This window comes from Manacus vitellinus, unplaced genomic scaffold (genome assembly GCF_001715985.3).
Source record: "Manacus vitellinus isolate BGI_N305 unplaced genomic scaffold, ASM171598v3 scaffold_16_pilon, whole genome shotgun sequence".
Lineage (NCBI taxonomy): Eukaryota > Metazoa > Chordata > Aves > Passeriformes > Pipridae > Manacus > Manacus vitellinus.
Window position 1 is genome coordinate 15396916 of NW_021939189.1, and position 24432 is coordinate 15421347.

General features: G+C 51.3%; 1 protein-coding gene across 4 annotated transcripts; it reads right to left on the reverse strand.

Moving 5' to 3' along the window:
• Nucleotides 1–357: 357 nt before the first annotated feature.
• On the reverse strand, nucleotides 358–23177 carry ALPK3 (alpha kinase 3). Of its 4 annotated transcripts, none has more exons than XM_018069842.2 (13): nucleotides 22378–23177; nucleotides 18972–19093; nucleotides 12653–12770; nucleotides 10393–11413; nucleotides 4850–6710; nucleotides 3846–3993; nucleotides 2656–2783; nucleotides 2355–2390; nucleotides 1959–2236; nucleotides 1550–1638; nucleotides 1094–1311; nucleotides 846–894; nucleotides 358–687 (listed from the first exon to the last, which is right to left on the reverse strand). In XM_018069842.2, exons 3-13 carry the CDS (start codon nucleotides 12724–12726, stop codon nucleotides 366–368), a joined length of 4224 nt encoding a protein of 1407 aa, XP_017925331.2. In that variant the 5' UTR covers nucleotides 12727–12770; nucleotides 18972–19093; nucleotides 22378–23177; the 3' UTR covers nucleotides 358–365. The 4 variants fall into 4 exon arrangements, with proteins under 4 accessions (XP_017925331.2, XP_017925330.2, XP_017925327.2 ...); XM_018069841.2 differs by having other exon boundaries at nucleotides 22273–23177; XM_018069838.2 differs by lacking the exon at nucleotides 22378–23177 and having other exon boundaries at nucleotides 18972–20973.
• Nucleotides 23178–24432: the final 1255 nt, after the last annotated feature.

A 24432-nucleotide genomic window follows, 5' to 3' on the forward strand; every position in this document is an offset into this window, starting at 1 on the left:
ACCTGCAAAGCCCAAGGGAGCAGCTCTGCCCCTGCCTTAAGGAAGGCACATGGAGAGAGTCAAGACAGGAAAGCGAGTCCCAGTGTGGAGGGGCACGTGGCCCCACAGGCTCCACCAGCAGCAGCAGCTCTTGTAGAGAGGTACTGGTGAGGGATCCCCGCTGTCCACAGCTCACAGCCCCCCACAGCCCCAGTCCAGCCGCTCACACTAACACACACCACACAACACAAGTGCTGCGGGCCAGGGCAGGGCTGGAGGGAGGAGAGTTTTGGCAGAGACCACTGCCAGGATCTCCCTTTTCCAGACTGGCCACAGGGCTGCTCAGGCTGGGTCCAGAGCGGGGGTCCCAGCTGCAGCAGCTCCGGCTACTGCGGGCAGCCAGCCCTGCTGCTCTCTCCCGACCTGGGTTTGGAGGCTGTCGGGACCTCCCCTGTTCCTGCAGCTCTCCGGGAGCTCTTGGGGCTCACAGCAGCCTTGCGGGTGCCCTGAGGACTTGACAGCGCCTTCTTCTGGAGCTGGGGACTGGACTGGGCAGATTTCCTGCCCAGGGAGGGGCTCTTGGAGCCCTTGGGCTTGGCTGGCTCCAGTGTCTTCAGGCCCAGGATGCTGCAGTAACGATTGCACCGGTGAGCAGCCGGGAATTGCTCCAGCAGGGAGGGGAAGCAGCTCTCCTTCAGCCCCTGGTACCTGCCAACACAGTCATCCTCAGCCCCTGTTTTGCACCAGGAGATGTCCCATCAGAGCAGGGAGCCGAGGATGGAGCCCGACCTCACTGACCACCATTGCCCTTTGCCAGGTGAGCAGCAGAGCTGGGTTTGCTGCCCCAGCAGCTCGGGGTCACTCACCCTTTCAGGTTGGTAGCGATCCGCACATTGGTCAACTTCCAGCCCACTCCTGCAATTAAAGGAAGGACAATCAGGCTCTGTCCAGAGAAGGATGGGCACTGGCACCAAGGGCAGGTCATTGCCCTGGGAGCTGGGCTCCACAGCATGTGGGGAGAGAGGCAGGAGGGCAAGGCTGGGGCTTTTTTTCCTCCTTTCCCAGGCCAGAGGGTGGTGAGGGGCCACAGGAGTCAGACAGGAGATCCCTTTACCTTCCATGTCAGTCACAAGGATGTTTCCATTTGTCCACTGGTAGACCCAATGCTGGAAGGTACAGCATTTGAGCACGATCTCCGAGGTGCCTCTTGCTACCAAGCTGCCATCTCTCTCGGTGACACAGTACTGCTCACAGGGCCCACCCAGGTCCTCCTCCATTGTGGCATAAGGGATGTTGTTGGCCGGTCGATAAACCAGGTACAGTGGAATTATCCTGTGTGGGAGAGCACAGATGGGGTCAGCATGGTGAGCTCTCCCACCACTGCAAGCAGAGGTTCACACCATGGTCTGCATCCCTGGCTTTTGCCTTCCCCTAATATCCCCTCTGTTTGAGGGTGGGAGAACAGTGCACTGTCCCTTGGGATGCCCCAGCACCCACAGGGAACCCTCCCACAATTCCTGGGATGCTCTGCCAGGGCATCAAGCCAGTGGAGCTGCAGCACCTTACTTACTCGGGCACTGCTCCAAAATCAGGGACGGCTCGTGCCTCGGCAGCAAAGATCTTGCAGTACTCACGGCTGGAGTTCTGGACTTTACATTCCTGGAGGTGCAAACAGAAGAGTCAAGGACCTGTCCTGTCTCGCACCAACACCTCCCTGGGACCCCTGCCAGTTGTTTCCCTGTCCTGGTGGTCAAAGGACAAGTGATGGGAAGGTTCCAAGCAGCTCTGTGTTGCTCAGAGAGAAGAGCTGAAGCCAAGAATGACAAGGACATGACCAGACCACTGCTCTTCAGAGCATTCCAAAAGTGGAAGGAAATAGCAAAAGTGGGCACAGAGCTGGGGACTGTTTGGGGACCAACCTACACAGATGGGGAGGGTGGAGGGGAGACAGGTGGATGGTGCCCCACAAGGATGCCCACCTGGATGGTGATATCATAGTTCTTCTCGATGAGGCTGTTCTCATTCTTGGTCCCAAAGACAATGAAATTGTGCACTTTGATGACACAGGTGTGGCCAGACTCAAAGACGGGCTCCAGGCCGTAGATGGCTCTGGCACGGCAGGCTTTGCGCAGGAAACCAGCGCCCACTTCCATGTCCTCGCTCACCACGCGCCCGAAGAGCTTATCCCCCCAGTAGCCTGCGTCAGCCAAACCCTTTGCAAACACCATGGGCGTCATCTCGATCTCCTCTCCAACTGCTGGGGGGAAGTGCTGGTGAGTGGGGACAACGTGGGCACGTCCTGCCCCTTCCACGGAGCTGCCCGTCCCCCGCACAGCCAGGGGCAGTGGTCACAGCTCATCACATATGGCCCTTACCTTCAATCTCTTCCCGCAGGCTAAATCCTGACAACACTAGAGGAGACAGAAAGCAAAGAGGTGTCAAGGTCCTGACAGGATTCCACCCTGCCCCATGCACTTGCACGACTAGGGATGGCAAGTAGGATGGTGGGAATTGCTCATAAATCAGTACACAGAGGCAGATGCCCCTCACAGAGATGGTGTTACAGGATATGCAAGGCTCCCCTGCTATAGCCTGGCACCAAGCCCTCTCCACAGTTGGGCACACCACCCCATAGCACAGCCAGGCAGATGGGAGAGGCTGCTGAGGGCTCCTCACCTTCTGGGCTGAGCAGGAAATCGGTGGAGTCGGTGCCATACTCGTTGCTGATCACGCACCGGTAGACCCCGCAGTCCTTCTGGGACGCCTGCACAATAGCCAGAGCTGCCTGGCCCTCGTCGCCAGCACTGGGAAAAAAATGGAGCGTGGCCTCAGCCCCGTATGGTGTGTGGGGGCACACAGGAGCCCTGTGACAGGTGCTGCAGGTGAGCACCGTGCTGCCCTCAGGGGGCTGGAAGAGAGCTACAAAGAAAGCCAGCCCAAGGGTATCCCAGCTGCTCCCCTGGCACGTCATGGCACCAGGAGTCCTGCCCTGTGCTTTCTACTCACAGAGATGCTCCTCCTCCAGGCAAGCCCTGCAAAATCTGGCCAGAATTGGGCTACAGACTGATAAAGGTACTTGCCTCTGAGTGAGGCTGGGTCAGGGCTTTGCAGAAGTAAGAGCTGGGACCCTCATCCTGAGACCTGCTGCCTGAGCAGGCTCTGCTCTGGTCCCCTAGAAGGCAATGGCCACTCCTGGTCCATCTGCCCCAGCTCAAAGATCTGCCACAAAAGAGCATTTCTGCCCCAGAATCACCTCTTTCTGCCTGCTCATTATAAAGGCAGATCAAGCAACACTCAAAGGCAAATCCTAACTGATGCACATGATGTTCCTACACAAATCCTCTGGGCTTGAGAACAACTTGCTCTCCATAGTGCACCCAAAGGAGCATCCAGGATACAACCAGCCACCCATATGTCCCAATATGCTCTCCCTGCACAATGGCAATACCAAGGGATAAAGAGGGCACGGGCAGAGCTGCTTTTGCCAGCGGTGATTGCATCGAACACCCTCCCAGCACCGCTGCCACCCTCACATGGATCATTTGGGGTCACTGTTTTGCAGTTTACATCCACCCTTCAGTTACTGCTATGGGCACAATACCTTCCCTGCCCTCCCCAAGGTCTGGGTACTCAAAGCACAGGCTCCAGATGGAGCATCAATAGGACAAATTTGGCAGCAATTCCCCATCTGGGCGATCTTTCCCTCCAAGGGCACTGAGAGGATGAAGTTCACAACGTACCATGCCACGCACTGAGCTTTCTATGCAGCCTTAACAGAGGGGCACTTTCACACCCCAGTCAAGGCAAGGAGCTGGATTTAGCAGGTGACACACAAGGACTACGACGATGCAGAGCTGGCAAGTTACCTCCTTTGGGCTTCAGCTACAGGGATCTCGTCCTTGTACCACATCAGCTTAGAATCACTCAATATATTGAAGAACTGGCACCAAAGTTTCAGGTTTCCTGATGCATCGGAAAATTGTTCTGCCCTGATCTTACGGACCACCTGTGGAACTAAGGACAGGGTGTAAAGAGATGGATGGTGAGACACAGAGTGCTGGCTGCAGCTCCAGGGACAGGCCAGCCTACCCCAATGCTGCTGCTCAGGGCTTTGGTGTTGGGTATCACACATATGTCAGCACAGCATTGCCCTCCCAGGGAAGGTCTCAGAACTCCGCTTGGATAAATAAGGTGGGATAGAAGTGGTACAAATTCATTCAACAGTGCAGCACTGCAATACCCAGTGGAGCCTGGTCAGACACAATGCAGAAAACACTATGGAATGTTGGAGGAAACATTTATCTACTGAAGTGGGGATTTATTAAGGTTTTTCTTACTTTGCAAGAGTGCTGCTTCCTGTGAGGGCATCATCTCCTTCAACTCCAGGATTATGCCTTTTCTAATTCAATGCCACGAGGGATCAAATTAGCATTGACCACCTCGCTGATGCCCACTGAATCAGAATCATGGTTTGGATTCAAAGGGACCTTCAAGACCATCTTGTTCCAACCCTCTTGCCATGAGCAGGGACACTTCCCACTAGACCAGGTTGCTCAGGATCCCTGATCAGCATCAGGTTTGGTGAGGACCAGAACAGGGAGACCAAAAACAAGAGGATTCTATGATCCCTTGGACCAGGGAAGTCCAGGCTGTGGAGACAGCCAGTCTCAGTGCTGCTGCCTCTTGCATTCCTCCACCCTCCCTGCACTGGGCAGAAGTTTTGGGGGAGACTTTTGGCTTTCACACAGCCAAAGGACAATGCTGAAAACCCTGCAAGTACAGAGAACTCATGTGGCCCCAACTCACTATCACCAGCTCCCTTTGTAGGCAACAACAGAACACGGTTTATGGGGATTAGCTCCTCCCTCACCTTTAAATGGGTTATTTGCTTTCTGGGACTCTGTTCGCTGTGCTTCTGGCTTAGCATCTCCAGGGACCTCGTGGTCACCACTGGTGTCACCTGGAGGCTCCTCGTACAGCTTAGGAACCTCCAACGTGGCCATCTTCCTCGTGAGGGTTGGAGAGCACTGCTCTGTGGGAGAGGATGGAGCCAGAGCAGGAGAATGCAACAGGGGTGTGTTCTTCCTGGATTGCTGTGGTGAAACAGTCGGACTTCTCATGTGTCCTGGGCTCTCCAGGGTTGCTTCCTCTTCCTCCCCCACCTGTTTGGGTTTTGGCAGGTATATTTTCCGTCGGGCTCCCAAAGCGAGCTCTTCTGGCGTGGCACAAGGTAGCACTGCCAGAGGGTCACCAGGGCTCTCTTCAGAGCTCACTGGAGGCAAATCAGAAGAGTGAGGAGGCTGCCCTGCTCCTGATGCTGGCATGCTGCCCACCACGATGGAGGGCACAGAGAGCAGGGGTGGCCCCTCGGCCTTGGGGGCAACCCCGGCGCGTTTCTTTGGTGGCACAGGCCTGCAAGCCAGCATCTCCTGGCTGAGAACAAATTCCTCGTTGATCATGCCTGTGATCCGCCTGGATGTCCTGGGGGTCAGAGGCAAGTTCTCTGCTGTCTGAAAGAGCTGGTTGTTTTGTACCTTTTCCAAAACTCTCCTTGAGGTGCGAGGGCTCAGCCCAGCAATGCCTATCTCTGGCATCATGCCTTCCCCCACATCTGGCTGCTCCTTGTCCCCAGAGTCAGTGTCTCCTTTTGTGGCATCCTTACTGCTATCTGACATTTTTAGAAGCAGCAGCAGGTAGTTCTTTAAGGAGGAAACCAGGTTTTTGTGCTGCATTTTCTCCTCCAAAGACACCTCCTGACATCTCTCGGGGCCAGGCAGGACCAGCGGTACCTGTGGCTGGACCTCAGCACCTCCTTCAAAAGCCCCTGGAGGTGCTGCTGGTCCTTGGCATGGAGCTGTGGCTGTCTGCTCTCCTCCTTCCCTCCCCTGAGGTCCCACGGGCACTGGTTTGGCATTCTCTTCTCCTAACATGCTGGCTGAAAACGTCTCTTGCGGGGCAGATCCATCTGTCTTTGTGGTTTCCATTTCTCCCCTCACAGGAGGAAGCAGCTGGGGTCCAGATGGGACCTCTCCTGTGGTAGCCTCCATCCCTGGGGCTCCATGAGCTGTCAGCAGTGCCTCCCGAGCCACCAATGGCTCTGCTGCAGGAGCAGGAAGCAGTTTTTCCTTGGCAAGTGGAACTGATGCAGGAGCTGCTGTTTCAGTGTCCTGCTGCCCCAAAATTGTCCCTCCTGCCTCCCTGTGCACAGCCCCAGGACATGGCTGTGCTTCACCACTCCCTCCTGTCCTCACACTGGGATGGCTCTCAGACAGCTCTGCTCCTGCCTCTTTGCTCTTCCCATCCTTGACTGTCTGATGTGGGATTTGCTCATGAGAAACATTTTCTCCAGTGCTTTCTCCAGTTTTATCCTTTGGAGGACTCAAATTTTTTAGCGATGGCTCTTCCCTGCCTTGGCTTTTGTTCTCTTGATTTAACAGTCCTTGCTGAGTCTCTCTGCCCTCAAGAGCATGGGAATGTCTTTCTGCCTGTTTCCTGGGGGGTGGGTGCTCCTTGCTGGACTGTATGTGGTCTGGAGAAGGTGCTGTTGGTTTTGGTGGCTCCTGAGGCCTCAGCCGAGGATTTGTCATTTTCACAGCCCCTCTGGTTTCCTGGCAGACAGGCACTTCCTTTCTGACCTCCTCTAACTTACTGGCTTGCTGACCAGACTCTGTGCTTGGACAAGACACTGGGTGTGTTAGATCACCAGGAGACTGTCCCACTGTTGCTGCAATCTAGTAAAAAAAAAAAAAAAAAAAAATTAGCATAATTTTACCGCATGGGTCTGCTCAGTCATACTTGTGGTCCACCTGTACCATATGGCACCGCCCAATTTCTGAATCATGAGTATTAACCTGATACTGCTGATACCCATCCAGGGTCTCCTGGCTTTGCCATCATCCCACAGGAAGGGGTCTCACCTGCTGCATAAAATGTGTTTTCTTTTCATCAGCTCCAACCCTTCTGCCTTTCAAATGCCTTTGCTGTGCACAGACAGGCAGGAGATCTGCCTCTCTAAATCATTCAGTGGCTTCTAATCCAACCTCCTCTGATTCAGCACCTTCCCAAGAGCAAAACTTTTCCCTCTTCCCCAGCCACTTGCATAATTCCCTTGCTTTTGTTAAATATTTGGTGCTCCCCTATCTCCACTCCAAGATGGGGTGATGGGGATGTCAGACACTCTCTGGATGAGGCTGCCCAAGTGATTTATAGAGAAACTGTACACCATGACGTTATCAGCACTGCCCAGCCATTCTGTTCCTCTGACATTTGGGAAGCTCCGAAGTTTCCGACCGCAGCTACGCACCAGCAGGCATTGTCAGGGAGCTGCCTGCTGCGACGGCTGAGCTCTATCCCGAGGAGATCTGCTGAGATTCTCCAGCCAAGGGGCACCATCTATTTCTGTAGGGAAGGCAGAGATACACGCCCTGCCTGGCCGATGCTCTGTGAGCAACACCAGGACAATCGCATGGGGACAGGGCATGCACACAACAGGTCCCCAAGGATCTGCTGCTAAGGATTTTCTCCTGAGGTCCCTGACTTGAGCTTTAAGCCTCCCAAATGGAGGCTGTGGCAAAGGAGGGCTGTAGCACTTGGACCTTCTATTTTGTGCTGCCTCTGCTTCGTTTGATAGCTTGGGAAAAAGAAGAAAGGTAGCACCAGTCTCTCAGCAAGTCCTTCCCAGAGGAATTTGTAGAATCATAGCATGGTTTGGGTTGGAAGGGACCTTAAAGATCACGTCATTCCAACCCCCTGCCATGGGCAGGGACACCTTCCATTAGAGCAAGTTGCTCCAAACCCCATCCAACCCAAACTTGAACACTTCCAGGGATAGGCAGCCATAGCATTTCTGGGCAACCTGGGCCAGGGCCTTACCACCCTTTTAGCCAACAATTCCTTCCCAATATCCCATCTAACCTTGCCCTCTGTCAGTGTGAAGCCATTCCCCCTTGTCCTATCACTCCAGGCCTTTGTCCAAAGTCCATCTTTGACTGTTAGGACAAAGTGAGTATCGGAGGGCTGGGCTGGGACAAGCACCATTAGGGGCCACTCCTGCCCACAAAATTCAAGTCTCCACACTCAGGATGTGCAGAAATGGGGCTCCAGTTCTCAGGGTTGTACAAGGCACCCCCAGATGCCACAGGTCCCTGCTGCTGTTCCATTAGAGTCATGTCCCTATCCTGCCTCAGAGGGCTGTGTCACAACACAGAGCAGTTCAGCACTCAGGCTTAAAAGGTTTGATTTTAAGAGACTGACACAACTCATGCAGTGAAACCCCTCTGAATTTTACCACAGTATTTGATCCTCCATGACACAGAAAGGGATAGGAATGGGAATAGCCCAATCTAAAGGAGGGACCAGCCCTGGTCCCTCCACTCTGGGGCTGAACCAGGGGGGCTCCGGGTGGGTCAGGGCTGCTGGTTCACAGGTGGAAGCACAGTGGTGGCTCTGTACAGTGGTGCTGGTCAATGGGGACAACTCTTTGGCTGAAGAGGGCTCAGGGCTTGTGGGGAATTTGCTTATTACCAGTGCACGAGCTAAAGCTCAGTCAGAAAAGCTTTCTGGGAGCTTTTCAGGAAAGCATCTGTCTTTAAGTAACTGTAAATCACTCAAAACTAGGGCCATATACAAGAAATATAATAAAATCATCAGTTCAAATTTTGAGTAAGAGTGATCATCATGCAAATCCAGTTTCTTCTCAGCTCTTGTGGAGGAGGATGCTCAAAAACTGGCTTCAGACCGTAGGGTCAGGCATTTTGCTACAGTCAAATCCAGCTCAAAAGAGGAGTCCTGAGCATGAGGGCCAGTTAGGTCCCCAGGCCAGGATAATACCCATGTTATGACCTTGTCTTGTTTAAGAGAAGAATAAAAGAGAAAAAGACAAGTAACCCGTGTCCTGAGGAGTGAAAATATCCTCAAACATGCCTGGAATCAGCCTTAAAGGGCTTTAAAACAGCTTATTTGGTCTCACAAAAGCTTGAGGACTTTCCCCAGCAGCACCAAGGAGCTGAAGGATTCAAATTCAAATCAAGAGCATCCCCTTTTGTCTCCTCAAAGGCACACCAGCTGACAAGTCACAGGTTTCCCTCCGTGAGTGGGATTTTGAAGAGAAAAATACCTTGATGCATGTCAAAAGCTCAGGGATGACAGCCCAAGCCTGGCTGCTGCACTCCAATATCTTCCACCCTGTTTGAGAGCAAGGGGCGTAAAAGAGAGCAGAGAGGGGGGAAAAAAATGGATTTGCCACAGGCTGGCCTACACAGCAATAATTTCTGCAGCAATATGTGATGCTGTGGGTCAGGTTGGAGATGGATTCAGGGTGCTGTGCAGTGGCAAGGCCAGAACAGAGATGGTCACTGCATAACACAGCAGGTTCTTACCAGCAAAGCTCCTCCTACCTGTGGCTAAAGAAATCTGAATGAGGAAAAAAGGATTGGGCTTTTTTTCCACTGAGGCACCCAGCAATCCCACTTTCTGTATTGTGGATGTTTCCACATCCTGAAGTATGTGCATTACCTACCAAGGGAGAGGTGCTGTACCTGAAGTCTTGTCTGTACCAAAAGTGTGCACCTACCACAGCCCACACTCCAGATCCTGATAGCAAACTGGACTCCGAGAACCTTTTACCACAGAAGAGATCATTAAAGAAAAAAAGGTAAAAAATAGTCTGGTAGGTTCCAGTCTAATATTTTCATGGAAAATATTTCAGGTTAAGCGACAAAAATAGCAGTTGACTAAAAGATGCGCTGAGGGTCAGGAGCAGGTGCTGTGCCCTGGCGCTTCATCACCACCACAATGAGTCTCTCAACAGAGTTTTTCCAACAGGGAAGAGCCAAAAAACCAGTCCAGACCTACTGTATACATGTTGCACTGTAAACAAACCTTGAGTCCCTGCGGCGCAGCTCATGTGTTGTACCTGGCACACTGTGCTCATTTGCATGGGGGGGCTCGTTAAGGCCGCTGAAGCTCCGGCTCCCTTGTTAAACTGAACAGATGCCATTGGCCTCATCTGTCTACGCACAAGGCCCCCACCCCCAGCTATAAATAGCCATTCAGTGCTGCCTGCTGAACTGATCTGAAAACATTTCGCATGAGGTCAGGCTGCCGATTAAACTGCAGAGCTCACAGCCACCCCAGGCCACCCGGAGACCAGCTGCTCGCATGGCCCCGGCTTACATCTCTCACCACCTCAGCTGACATTTGTTTGGAGATGGGGTGAAAGCTCTGCTCTCCGGGCACACAAAGTCCAGAAAGCCCTTTCCCTGGGTGCTTTCACCAGTGGAGAGCTGTGGAGCCTCGGCAGCAGATCCCACGGGGCACTCGCAGCCCCCCACGCGTGGTGCCACAGCACAACCCTGCAGCACAAGGTATTTTCTTGTTGCCACCCCTGCGTTGGCTGCTCTCTCTCCTAGTTACCTCTTTGTTTCCCTCCAACTTCTGTGCTTGGTGTTTGCCTCTCTGTCCCTCGGACAGCACAGGTCCTGCCTCTGACACCTCAGAGGACAATGGAGCATCCTCTGTCTGTCTGCTGATGGCCACTGGCCGCAGGGCAGTCTCGCTCCCGGCCTCATCCTTGGCTCCCACCTCCTCCTTCCCTGCTGCTGGATTCACCTGCTTATCAAAATACATGTCCTTTAATGAGAAGTACACGTCATCACTGGTTTTAGTGTCCTGATTCACAGCTTTCTCAGGCTCTTTGACTTTCAGACTGGTTTCCACTTCTTGATCCTTTGCTGCCCTCAAACGTGCATTCCTACGTAAGGGGACAGGAGGGGCAAACCTGGGATTTGAGGAAGGATTGGCCCTGTCTCTCCCACTTTCTTCTCGCTTGGAAACTTCCTGCGTTGCTGCTGAAGGAGCCCCCACCTTCTTTTTCTTTTTAGCTGCAGAGTCTTTCGCCCCTGGCTTAGTCGCCAGGTCCTCCACTGTCTCATAGATATACGTGAGAAAGCTGTTCCCATTCTCCTCCCCAGTCTCCAAAGTGGCATCTCCATTGGTTGTCACCTCTGCTTTCAGAGGTGCTACCAGTTTGTTTGAGAAGCCCATCACTGCACTGACTGGCTGCTCCTGTGTCTCAGCAATATCCTTGTGCAATCTGGACTGTGAATCCGCGACGTGCACTTTCGCTGCATCTTCCTTCTCCCATGAAGAGTCTCCCGACTGGAGATTCTGATCCCTAGCCAGCCTCCGCTTCCTCTGGAGCCTCTCGGGGCTCATTCCCTGCAACTTCTCCACCTCCACGTTTTCTTTTCCTCGTTTCTTGCCCTGTTCTATCTCTTGCAGCTTTTCTTCAGCTTTTCTCTTTATTTTGTCAAACCATTTCTGATGGATTTTGAATTCCGTCATGGTTCCCACTTCCAGCACACCAGAGCAGGACACGATGCCTTTGGTATTTCTAGCTGAGGCCTGGTAAATGCCTGCATCTTCTTCTTGGCACCTGGAAACCAAAAGCTGTGCATGAGACCTACCCATCCTCCCCAGGATTCCCACTGGGCACACAGGCATTCCCCACCTGCTCTCCCACTTCCTGCTCCAGGGAGGCCAGAAAATGAAGATGTGGCCCATGAGATGCCCACAGAATGTGTGGAGGCCTGGGGCTGGTCTCCCTCCCCGGCTCTGTGCTCTCTCAGTACTAACAGGCAAGGAGGTTTGATGTTAAATCCGTGCCCAGCTCCACCCTGGGTTGTAACTCTGGTAAGAGAGGGCTGTGATGGAGGAGGAACAGGCAGCACCAGGCTTCCCAACTGTTCTTGGTCACATTCCTCTGCAGAACCTTTTCCTCTCAGCTCTTCACAGCCTACATGAATCCTATTCTTCCTCCACTGTACTGCCTTACCAAAGCCTTCCCACCCCATGTCACAGGCAGCAGCACAAGCACGTGCCTGCCATCCCTGTTGTCACCCCTCGAGGACACCTGGCCCATGGAGATCCCTGCTCCTGCAAGAGGTGAGCCAGCCTCTGACGGAAATCTGGAGTACACCTGGGGCAGCAGAAAAGCCCAGGCTTGAAGCACAAGGATGACAGGACAATCAGCAACACTGATATTCTGCATTTTCTGTCACTGCTGCACCTGTCTGACATCCCAGTTGCAGGACTTGAGGTGCCACAGGTCCCTGCCTGCTGGAGATACAGTGTGCCTGGCTCTTCAGAAACACAGTCCTCGCTTAAAGTTAAAAGAAGCTGGTAGCCAGGGCTGGATAAAGGAGGGCCTTGCCTCCATTCATCAGTGCTAAAGCAGCCCTTTCCATAGTGACAGCTAGGAACGGGACAGGGCTGTAGCTTAGGACACTCCTGTGAACTGTTTCTGTCCTTGTCCTGCCTGACTCCCTGGACCATCATCCTGGGGGCAGACGGTGCTTTGCCGTTGGTCACCTTTGTCCAGCCGTATTGCTCAGTACTGGAAGGCTCCAGAGAGAAGGATTTATCCTGCCCTTCCTGTTGCTTGCAGCATGGCAGCTATCCCTGGATGCAGTAATGGATCTCATACTTGTATGATTGGGGAGTCACCAGAGCGAAGAGCTGGGGGGGAAGGGACAGCCAGGAACTTGCAGTGGGGAGCAGAAAGGGCCAGCACAAGTGCTGGGGGGACATCACTGCTGACAGCTCCTCCAGCTACTGAGAACACACTCAGAGCTTCCACCACCAAATCCAGCCCCTCTCCAGCTCCTTTACTCACTTGTACAGCTGCAGGGTGTGGCGATTTCCATGACGGAATATCTCGTACTTGGGTAAGCCACAGTAGCGATCCATCTCCTCATCATCCTTGTACCATGTCACCTCCGGCTGCGGGAACCCTGGGGAGGAGATGGAGGGTGTGAAACATTCCAGCCAGGAGTACAGCCAGCCTGGTATCAGCAGCAAACCAAAACGCTCCAGCAGACCAGGACAGATGCTATTCTGGGCTCACCACATTCCTAAATCACACAGCAGAAACAAACAACGGAAACTTGATGGGCTTATCTCAGACTTTTATCACTCTTAGGAATAGGGCTATTTTTGAGAAAAAAATACCAGCACTTCATTCCTGAACAGAGGAGTGTGGATCACACGCTCATCTCCTGTAACACTGGCCAGGAGGAGAAGGTGAGCATTCCGTCACTTTTATGTGAAGAGGGATGTTTTGATGAGACCAAGGCTATGGTTGGAGAACAGCTCTCCCTTCCATGGAGCTCTCAGCATTTCACATGGTGTCACAGCCTGTAAGTTGATCTGAAACTTTCCATTGAACAGAAACAACCTTGATTGCATCACAGTCAGCTCAGTGTCCTACAAATGTCACTTGACAACAGATGTCACCTGCCTTTTCAGTAGAATGACATCATGATGTGTGTGACTGGCTGGCCAGCAGGCTGGGCACACAGCCACGTTTCCCACCACTGGCAGCAGTGTTGGATCAGCATGTGAGTCCCACATGGACCAGTGCTAGCCACAGCCCTCAGCGCTCACCCACAACAGCTCTAGCTCAGAGTAAGAGAAGCTTTCATGTAAAAACTGCTCAAGCCAGCAGGCAGCATGAGTTCCTGCACTTCACACAGGGCTCCTGGCACAGCCAAGCCAACTCCCAAGACACAGGATGGAAGTTTCAATGATCACGTCATGTCTCAGCTATAGTCAATATGCTCAGCAGTTGTTCAAAGCCCCAAGGCAGGCACTCAAAACTTATCTTCTGCACATGTCCCTGCTGGCTTTCCCTGTGGCCAAAGGAAGGGAGTTCGGCACCTCCACCAGTCCCCAGGGCTCACCCCACCAGCCCCCAGCATCCCAGAATGCAAGGGGGTTCAGCTCCTATGGACATCCCTGGCATGAGGCCAGTCAGGACTTTCCAGGAATATCCAAAGTGTCCAGACTCAATGACTCTGGAGTAGTGACAGGGCAGAGACAGGGCACTCCCTACCTATCCTGGATACTTCCCAGTTGCCAACCCACAGGTTTCAAGGCTGACCAGGACCCCAAACCTCCTCCTTGCACCAGCCAGAGATGCTGGCAGCCCATAGCAATGCCTAAGCCCAGCTTACTCCCGTTCCTATGAAGGTCCTATAGCAGGAGTGAAAGTCTAGTAGCAGAGACATATCAGCAGGAATTCACCCAGGTTTTGGCCAATCCAAAACGCCTTTTTTCCAGAAAAGCAGCGTATGCCAAATCTCATGTACTGCTTTGGTTCCTCTGCCCCAATCTGCCCTTCTGCAACACTCCCTGTCCACATCCCTTGCTTGTGGGGCTCCCCAGTGTCCTCTGGCCCCTGGTCCTCTGGAGGGATTTAGCCCACTGGGACCAGACAGGGCTGGGAAAATAGTCTCAGAGAAATTTTCCTTTCTTGCTCTCCTCCATGAGCAGCAGCCATCCCCATGGCCCAAACACCTCCACAGACCGGATTTTACTCTATTATTTTCCTCCCTCACTGAGGTCTTTTGCTCTGCACTGTCCCAGCACCCCCTCTCTCCATCCTCACTGCCCCTGCATCTCCCACATGCTTTGCTGCCTCATTCTGCTCCCACTGCTGCCACCAGCAGCTTTGGCTTTCCATTGGGTAGCGCCTCTTCTGCAGGAAGCCAAGCCACGACTTTCTCCCAAAGCCCTTCCTGCATGGTTCTCCATCCTTACCTCTTGCCACAGCCTGTTTTTTGCTGCTGCTCTGACCACCCCCAAAACAGTTTCTAGAGATGTGCCCTCAGGTACTTGTGGCTGAAGAAAATGAGCCCTAAACTGGGAACTGGAGAGAGAAAGTCATGAGAGTATTCCGGTGATGGGATCATCAGGGATTGATACTGTTGCTTATATTTTCCATAAAATATTAGCTACTGGCTATACTTGGCAGCAGGACCTTGGGCTGAATGAGCCTGTGATGGATTCTTTCTGCTCCAGGGGTGATGAAAAAAAACAATTTCCATGCAAAGCTCACATTTTGCCAAGAGCAATCCAACCCTTCCCAAAGGCTGTTCCACAAGCAAGTCCTTCGGGAGGCCCCCACGGTCTGTACCGCAGGGAGCCGGCGGGTTGATTTTCCTAATACCCTACGGGCAGCTATCACAGCCCAGCCCTTCATTCCGGGAACTGCCAGCAGATCGTTTCCGAGAAGCCCTGTGATGTCCCCCCGTGGCCTCCGCAGCTGATTTCCATTCCCAGCTGACATCTGCCGGAAAGAACTGTGCTTTCCATAACTGTGCAGTGCCTCGAGGAAAGGCTTTTCCTCCTGCTAAGCCTAAAGTCCGTTTGACCTGTAGCACTTGTGTCCTTGAGGATACCTGCTCCCTCCGAGGGGCTACAGCCGTGCCAGCCCAGTGCAGGCAGGGAGGGACCAGCTCCCACTGCACGCTCCCGCCCTGCAGCCAAGAGGAGCTGCAGGCAAGTGCGGGCTAGAAGCCTGCAGGGAGAGGGATGCTGAAAGGCTTCCCACCTCCCACGTAGGGACAGTGGCCCCAGCTGCCTGTCCAAACACCATCCATCCCTCCCCAGAGGCTGTAACCTGAGCCAAGCAGGGGATGGAGAGATGCCTGTGCAGGGACGGGGCTCCCTGGCATGGGGAGGGGAGCTGCTGCTGACGCTGCAGGCATCCATCTTCCGGCTGCTGAGTGAATGAACTCCCCCGGTCGGGGTGTGGGGGGGGGAGGCGGAAAGAGGGCAGGCATCACTCCTGGCACATCCCCTGCAACCACAGCACGGGGTGGAGCCGAGGGCTCCATCGGTGGGCACTGCCATACTGCAGGGCACCAGATGCCAACCCTTAGCATGAGACACCCTGAGCATAAATCAGCACTCGTCCTTCAAAAATCTGCCACTGCTGCAGTCCCCCGTGCAGATGGTGCCGGAGGGATTTGCCAGCTGCTCGTCCCCTGCCTGCCCCAGCCCGAGCCCTGCTGCTGCAGACGGAGCGGTGCCGGGTGCTCCGGGGAGGAGATCAGGCATCCCCGGCACATCTTCGGGCCTAGCAAAAGCCTTTAGGGAAGCGTGACTTCCAGCAGCATTGCTCCAGCCATCACAGGATCCAGGAGACTTTTCAGAGCAAGGATTTTTTTTTTCATGGAGATTGCCAGGTTTAGATCAAACATTCTCCTTCTGAAAGCTGTTAAAATCTGAGAAGTCTTCAAAGCTTTGGTGACCGTATCCAAAACAGTTCTTAAAATATCTATCCAAAACAGTTCTTAACATATCTATCCAAAACAGTTCTTAATATATCTATCCAAAATCACCCAGAGCAGCTCTGTTTAAAGTAACTTTTCTTTTGATTTTTTTGGGGGCAGGAAAGTGGGGAGTTAAGCTCCTTTATCCTTAAAATCCTCATCCACTAAGTCTGTGACTGCCTACTCACCTCTTCCCCAAGGTATGGGCAGAGCCCTTTCCCCTCTGTAATCATAATAAAACCATGGAGACACTGATGGGCTTGAGCCCCTGAGCTGATGATTTGGGAAGCCAGGTCACAGGGGTTGAACTGGCCTAAGGAGGGCCGAAACAGCACTGAAGAGGCAGCTCTACAGCAATGGGCTGGCGCTGACATATGATGGTCTTGGCTAGATCCAGCCATCACATCTACTGGTTGGACTCATTCCCTAACAAGGCAGCCACAAACCCAGGTACCTTCATCCAAGCCTCCCCATTTCATCAGCCAACATCCCTCCTTCCCAGCCAACGCTATATAGAAATGGCTGAAAAGCTGGAAAATCCTTGTAGCTCCACTAAGAGCCACTCTGAAGAGAGAAACCCAATATCCACTCACTGGGAAGGATCTGTGATGGCACTCGAGGTCCCAAAGTCCAGACATACCCACCAAGGAAAACACTTGGTGCAGAGACATGGGGTGAAGCTGCACAGTAAATGGAAATGTTCCATTTTTCACATCTCTCAGAGAACAAACGATGAACTAATTTTGTCTAAAAAAAGAAAACATGTCATAACTGATGCAGGATTTGACCCAAAACGATCAAATCAGATGTAGTAGGGACACCAGCAGCAGGCAGAACTAGGCAACAGCAGGAAAGGAGGGTTTGTGCCACCTCCTGAGAGCATTAGGAACCCGCCTCTGCCTGACCTGCTTTTTCCTTGCCTGCACCACTCAGCACATTCTGGAGATTGGCTCCTCAAACACTTGCATCTTTCTGCCTTCCTAGGACATGCCCAGTCCTAGTCCAAGTGTTCCCTGATGTGGGACTGCCCTGTAACTCTCATTGTTAGTCAAGAAGCAGCAAAAAAAGTGAAGGTATCATTGTAAGTCACATATCCATATTTGTGTCTTGAGCGTCAAAACAGGAGCAGCTGACTGTCTGCCCTTTGCCTCCACCAAAGTGTCCCTGGACTCCAGCCACAGTGCTGGGACTGAACTGGTTCCACTCTGGTCACTGGCCAGGGATGCCACTGCCACTTCCTTTCTCCCAGTAACATCTCCCAGTGGATCGCAAACATCATGGCAGGGTGAGATACCTGAGCTACTGACCAGACCCTGCAGTCAAGAGGAAGCATCCCATCTCCTGCCCCTCTTTCCCAAAGAGATCCTGAGCTCCTAAAGCAGCCCATAGGACCATGTGCAGGAGTTGCCCATATGTCCAGGCTGATTTTAAGAACATTTCCACGAAAATTCCTAGTTTTACAGGTTTATTAATTGAAGTGCATAAAGACATCCCCCAGCCTAGTTTACCAAACAAAAATACCACGATACATGCTGAAGAGACTCATTGACCATTGAGTAGAAAATGAAGCCAGTATCAGGTCAAGTTTTCCACCTGGTGCAAGTCACTAGAAACAGATGGAGCTCACTGGAGTGACCCATCAACTTCAAGGTGCAGCTAGTAAAGATTTAAGCCAGTGAGGGAAGCCAGGACTATTACTCTGGATTTCCCAACATATCTAAACATTTTCCCACCTCTGACACTTGCAGAATGGTGAGTTCCATGGTACTGCACAATATGTCAAACTTCTGCTTTCAGAAAGCTTTAACTGGGAAGAGCCCTTCTAATGAATCCCCAAACAGCATGGTTTGGAGGCATCTCGCTAGCACAGCCCTCGAGCAAGAGGGGGTCTGCTGAAGTTAAGCCTCAATAACATCAATATATCAGTTGTACCCCTGCAAGTTCAGAAAGTCAGACCTGCAGAACAAGGGAAGCTGTGCGAGAAAAGCCAAGAATTCAAAGCCAGCAGCTCTCAGAGGGCTCAGGTTGTGCTTCCTGGTGCACAGCTTACTTCCAGCATGTTTCTAATGGCAAACTAGATTTCCTTAGGAAATCCTTGGTCTTGTGCCTAAGAGGCTCACTGGAGAAGGATACTCTCCTTCTAAAATTTACAAACTTGTTTAATGTCTCTCACTGAGTAACATGTCACAGAATAATTAACATAGGCGAGGTCAGGAAGGACCACAGGTACATACCACAGAGAGCAGAGGTTTTAGAGCATCAATACTTAAAGAACAACATCTCATCAGCAAAGGAGCCCCTTGCCTCTACATCAATGCACTGCCATGCCACATCACCACAATTTCTTAGCAGCAGTCCTCTTTTTCAGCCTCTCCCTCCTCCTCCTCTTTTTGGCTTAACCCCTTCCTGCCCAAAAGGAGCAGCTTTTATTTCAGATGTTGACAGACACAAAAGTTTATCGCTGATACAAACGCTCTAACCATCTACAGCCAGCAAAGACAGACAGAGTCGGCTCCAGTACAATAGCCTTAGTCTTCAAAACTGCACATTCCTGAGTTAAGGTGTCCAGGATTAGAGAGGAAGCGAGATTAGGACAATAAAATGTAGCCGGTACAAGAAGTAACCAGCATATTCCATTTTCTGGCCTTTCATTTGCCTTGTCTGAGATGTTAGCTTATGTCTTTGCCTCTTTACGCTCTCAGGTGTTTCCCCCCTCCCTTAAGTTAAAGCTAAAATCATCATGCAATTGCCAAATCTCTTACTTAGCAGTCTGACAACAGTGGGCTTGTTATCCTTGTTACCACTTGCTGCAGAGTTTAACTAGTGCAAGTCCAGCAGATGAGGCAGGACCAGGTTATTCACTGAAGACACTGTTACCTGTCACTATGCACGTGAATTTAGCATCAGAGTCCTCGGACACAGAACGGGATTTGATAGTGGTTTCAAATAGTGGCTGTGTTTCCTCCGTCAGCTGAGAAATGATTGCGCAGAAGGTGCTCCTGGAAGATTCAAGAAGCATTTCTTAGAGATCAAAGCACCAGAAAAATCAAAGGGTCTGCTTTCTGTCTCATCTCAGCAGCCTTTGTTCTTGTTGTACGTGCCCTCTTCCCTCCCATCATCCCTACACTTGCTCATAAGTCCAGTCCAGTGTCAGAGCATTTGACTGATTTCTCCCTCCTAAGATGACTGGCAATTTAAAGTGTCATTTGGGAGACATTCCCTTTGTCTTAGCCTTTATGGCTATCGGGGCAATGAATGTCAAGAACCATTTTAGTTCTTTATTACAACAAAACATCTCTTTGGCCAGTCAGCAGGCTCAGGGCCAGACCTAACAAAGTAATTTCTGAACCGTCAGTGTTTCAAGTGCTGTTCTGTTCACTGGGATTTTTCTTTATTTCTGAAGAATTCTTATGTCATTTTAGGCCAAGTGTGAACTGAATACATATCAAGAACACAGCAGCTGTCTGAGAATTAAGAAAAGCTGGCAGTTGTGGGATAGCTCACTGAAGGAGACTGAGCCTGGCTGGCAGCTTTCTGTGCTCAGGAATTAGCTGGGAAGCTGGCATCCATTTGCTGCCTAACCTCTCACTGCTGCAGGTAGGACTCACAGTCCCTACTCCTTGAGCTCAGGCACTGACCTCAAAGTTTAGGCTGGGATACCCAAATAGCCAGAACTATCCAATCAGTGCAATCTGTGAAGCTCCATAGTGGGCCTTGAATTTCCCAGATATTTCAGCACTGTTCAATGAGAGCAATAAATCACTGTATTCATCCAGCATTGCCAACCCTGCTAAAGCATCACCAAGGGAGGTCCCAGAAGATCTGGGCTTTCTTAAATAAATTCCAGCTTGGGTCTTCATTCAGATAATGCTCTGAGACTCTTGGAAACTAAGAACTTCTTATTTAATTTTTCCCTCTGCAATTAAAACACTACATGTTTACAGTAGGAGAGGGGACCCCATGGTCTCAAGCAAAAGGATCTTGGCAGAAACAGCAGATATTACAAGAGAACTGTAGCTGGCAGCTCTATTTATATAATTTTTAGCAGTGAAAGACATTCCTTAAACAAGTGATCAGCTTCTAGAGACATGCAAGGGGTGGAACAACCCCCCAAACCACTCCTGACACAGCTCCACCACGAGCAGAAGGGCTCAGAGCACGTGGTGGGGGCTCCACGAGGAGGACCCCGGCCTCACAAGCAGCCCTTGGCTTGCAGGCAGGATGCTGGTGCTGCTGCTACTCATGCTCTACCTGCTAAAGAAGCAAACTTGTTGAGAAAAAACCAGAAAACCCCACATTTAGCGTGAACCAGCAAGGGCAGGTGCACTGACAGGGACTGAGCAGACATGGCTGAAGGTGTCAGGAGAGCTCCAGGCACAGCAACTGCCTGTTCCATCCACCCTGAAAACTTACCTGGAGGCTGCAGTGTCATGATTTTCACTCTGACTTCCTGCTAGAATGGGTTCGTAAGAGACACAGGGAGATGAATCCCTGAGTAACAAACCACTGGAATGCAGCTGGAGTCTCACCCAGCTCCCAGGCACCTTGTGCTGGGTAAGGGACAGGGGAAGCTCAGGCTGTTGCAAACCTGACTCATCTACTGTATGAAGGTTATAAGCACTGTCTGTATCCAAACATACGTGTGGGATGGGGTAAAAAAACAGATTCCACTGCTCAGATTCTTTTCTGTGGAAACCAATGGTCCACAGGACACTGGTCCTGGTAAGCAACTCTTCACACAGTTGTGGGGCCAGGAAAGGGCTGTGGGAGTCAAAAGCTGTTTCAAACCAGAGAAACCTTCCCAAAGTCCAACCCCAAGAGAAAAAAATGCCCAAATGCCCATTTCCACAGAGCAAGGCAGACAATCCAATACCAAGGCAGTTACTGGTAGGGTTTTGATTATCCCTTCAAAATACAGACCCCCAGTCCCATACCAGTAAATGCCTTTTAGATCCACATAAAGGAACTTCCCAAGCATCAATGAACATTTCATACCCCAGCAGGAGAGCAACTGGGTCAGCATCTTAAAAATCAAGTGATGCACACACACACAGTGACACTCAGGACCCAGTTTAATCCCAGCACCACGCCACCAGCAGGCAGCACCAGGAATAAGTCTGGTCCACTCAGTGCAAATCCCACAACCAAGTGAAATACAGCAAAGGCTACTGAATGGTTTAGGAAAGCAGCGTGGCCAGGAGCTGGGGGCTCCACAGGCTCAGCAGACGAATCAGAGACTTGCCCAATGACACTTGGCAGGAAGCCTGGAAGGTCTATTGAGTCTTTCAAAGAAACCATTGTGTTGGCCACAGGGGTTTTGGATGCTGGGCACTGTGGGGCTCTCAGCTGACTCATTCCAGCTGCAAAGAGGCTTGTCCAATTCAAATTGCTTTCTAAACGAGTAATTCAGAGTATTCAAGGAATTCGACACAAAGCACCAGCTGCTTTTCCTCCGGGCCTTCCTGGAGCTGCATCCTTGGGGCAGAAAAAGCCCTGGAGACTAGGAAGGAACCCTAGCAATTCAGTAGCCTTTTCACATTAAAGAGGGATTTCCATACAAAAGCCTGTTGGAGAAGGAGATTCCAGAAGTGTATTCCTCTTCATCATGATTTTCTTTTTCTGACTTTTTGGTTAGCAATCCCACAGCTACAGGGGTGTTCAGGAGAGGCCTTTCCCTCCACAGTCATTCCTCTACCTGCCGTTGCAGCACACCAGCAATGCAAGTGCATTTCCAAATGTGTTCTTTTGCCAAAGGCAAAGTACAGCTGTACAAGTGCATTTTGGGGCAGAGTCCAAGTGAATGAGGATACTCACAACAGTGGCGGGGGATGGGGGAAGAAAATCTCTTTCCTAAAAGTCTCAGGGCAGGTATATCCAATTTTTAATGTCTCTGTATGGAAGTCTCACTTTAATATCAAGAAGTAGCTGAACACCCAACCTTTGGCTAAAAAAGAGGAATATTTCTTGCACCTTAATACAGAAATTACAATGAACATTCATTTTTCTGTCTGCAGTTCAAGAAAGTATTAGGGATCCAGTCATGCAGAATGAGGCTGTTAGATCACTTCAGGTCTCTCGACTGATTAATTAATTAGTACCAAAGCACTACAGGTTAGTCATGTGCAGGCAGATTCAGAAAAGTGTTTGGTCAGAACAGTTTAATGCAACGCAGTTTTACCTTCCTAAACTGGAGGGACAGAATCTGCTGCTTGATAAGCTAAGCAAAAAACAGCATAAAAACCATTAGAGAGAGAAGCATGGAAAGGAGCTGAAATAAACAAACCGTTACAGAGACGTATTAATGATGAGTCGTTTTGCAGAGGTCAGAGTTCCTATTTAAAGAAGGTACAGCTGCCTTAGGCTGCCTGCCAGGACGAGCAAGCCACATTGTGAATTGAAATCAAAGGCTGTAAAAATGAAATGGTCGTTAACCGCAGAGAACCAGTGTCAGGATGTTTATACAAGTAGGTTTCTGAGAAGCAGCACCTTGAGCCTTCCATGCACCAGCGTTGTGCTCAAAGCAGGCAACTCCCCCCGGGGAGGTGTCCAATTAAACAGTAGGAGGGAGTCTGGACCGGGACCCCCCCCCTTCTCTGATGGCAAGCAGGTGGCCTGAGCTGGGTGCCCTCTGTGCTTCCAAGGACAGCTCCTGGGAGAAGCTGATAGCTCCCTAGTCACTATGCATGGCTTTCCAGCCTACCAACCAAATCACTAAGGTCTGGCAAAACATTAAAATAAAATAACAGAAGGAGATTTTACAAGAATCTACACGTTTTGCTTTCTTTGCAGGAGCATGTTGTAACATTAACCGATTCAGGGAACAAAATCAAACATCCGAGTCCTGCACAAAGGACACCCGGATGATCTACTTACCAGTGGTCACCAGCTCTCTCGAGGGAGTGTCTTCAAGGACTCATGTCCTAGCCAAAAGGCCACACTGCCGGATTGTGGCAGTGTGACAACCTCTGCACATTGACATGCGGCAGTCAGAAGCAGTTCCTCAGGCCCTGAGCTCACCCACGTGGCAATCAAAAGTCTAAAACTAACCAGGGACTGACTAGTCAACAGCAAGTAAGCTCAGGGATTTAATTGCACTGAGATACATAGTTGTGCCTATGCAACAGCCTCACCATGTAGCCTCAGAAATGACTGCAGCGCAGATATCCCCTCTGGGATGTAGGATACCAGACTCCCACATCTGTCCATGCAGACAGATCAAACCTTCTCAGCTTCTGCTCTGAAGACCAGTGAACCACCAAACTTCAGTGCTCTATGAAGGTGCTAGAGAAGACAGCAGGAAGAACCACCTGAAGGTCCACCTGAAAGTGCACCTCTTCAGGTCTCCTACCCAAATGTGCGAGTCCCAGTCACGTGGAAGTCAGCAGGACTCCAAGTCTTGCCCTAAAAATGACGACAGAGAGACTCTGAAAAGTGCTTCTGCCAACTGTATGTTCCACGGGTGGAGGCAGAACCTTTACATGAGTAGAAGAAAAAAAGTTCAGCTCGGAGGCCTGACGCTTTACACAAATCATTGCACATTTACACCAGGGAAAAAAACCCTGAAGGGCTCACTGACTCTTCTCCTTCAGGAGAGCAAAGACAGCAGAAGTTTTAGACAGCTGCTCAGGAGCAGCTTTAACCCAGCAAACATGGGTAGCAGTGGCTTCACCCTCTCCACCCCCAGCTACACAATCCTGATCCCTTCCCAGTGCCAACTGTTGTTCATGAAGCCAGAGGATGCCAGAGATTGGGCATTATCCAGCTGGGAAAATCAAACATTAACCATAACAGGCTGATCATCACGATCATCACACACAATCCATCTTTCGTGTGCTGTGTTGGCCCATGGGAGAAGTCAGACAGAAGAACTTTGTCTGTCCAGCTGAGCTCCACCACCTGTGACATCCCTGTGAGCTCCATGTCCTTTCTGGCACTGCCAGGCACACCTTTGCATTACCTGCTTTACTGATCACCACTTCACCTTGTCCTCATCACTCACAGACACCCTCAGAGCTCAAACTGCACCTTTTGTTGCTCTCACCCTGTCCTGACCTCCCAGGGATCCAGCTTCCTCCTCCCCATGCTCCTCCCAAGCACTACCACTGCAGGTGATCCCATGGACAGATTCATCCTTGTGCTCTGGGATGCCCCCAGGCAGCTCTGTCTGGCTGGAAACACAACTCATGGGCTTAAACTGTCTCAACCACCAACTTCTCAACTGTAAATGAACACCAAATCATTTTGCTTACCACTGCAAGGGAAAAACATCCTCTTGCCCTCCAGGAATACTAAGGACCTGGGCATCCCTTGAGGGAAGATCCCAAAATCCCTGCTGGAA

Excerpts from the sequence above, each read along its gene's own strand:
- ALPK3 (XM_018069838.2), bottom strand. The coding sequence starts at position 19,113 with ATGCTTCTTGAATCTTCCAGGAGCACCTTCTGCGCAATCATTTCTCAG. Across the intron at positions 2,784-3,845 it reads GTAGCTGAAGCCCAAAGGAG|TGCTGGCGACGAGGGCCAGG; the intron begins GTAACTTGCCAG and ends TTTTTTTCCCAG. Across the intron at positions 1,639-1,958 it reads ACTATGATATCACCATCCAG|GAATGTAAAGTCCAGAACTC; the intron begins GTGGGCATCCTT and ends TTGCACCTCCAG.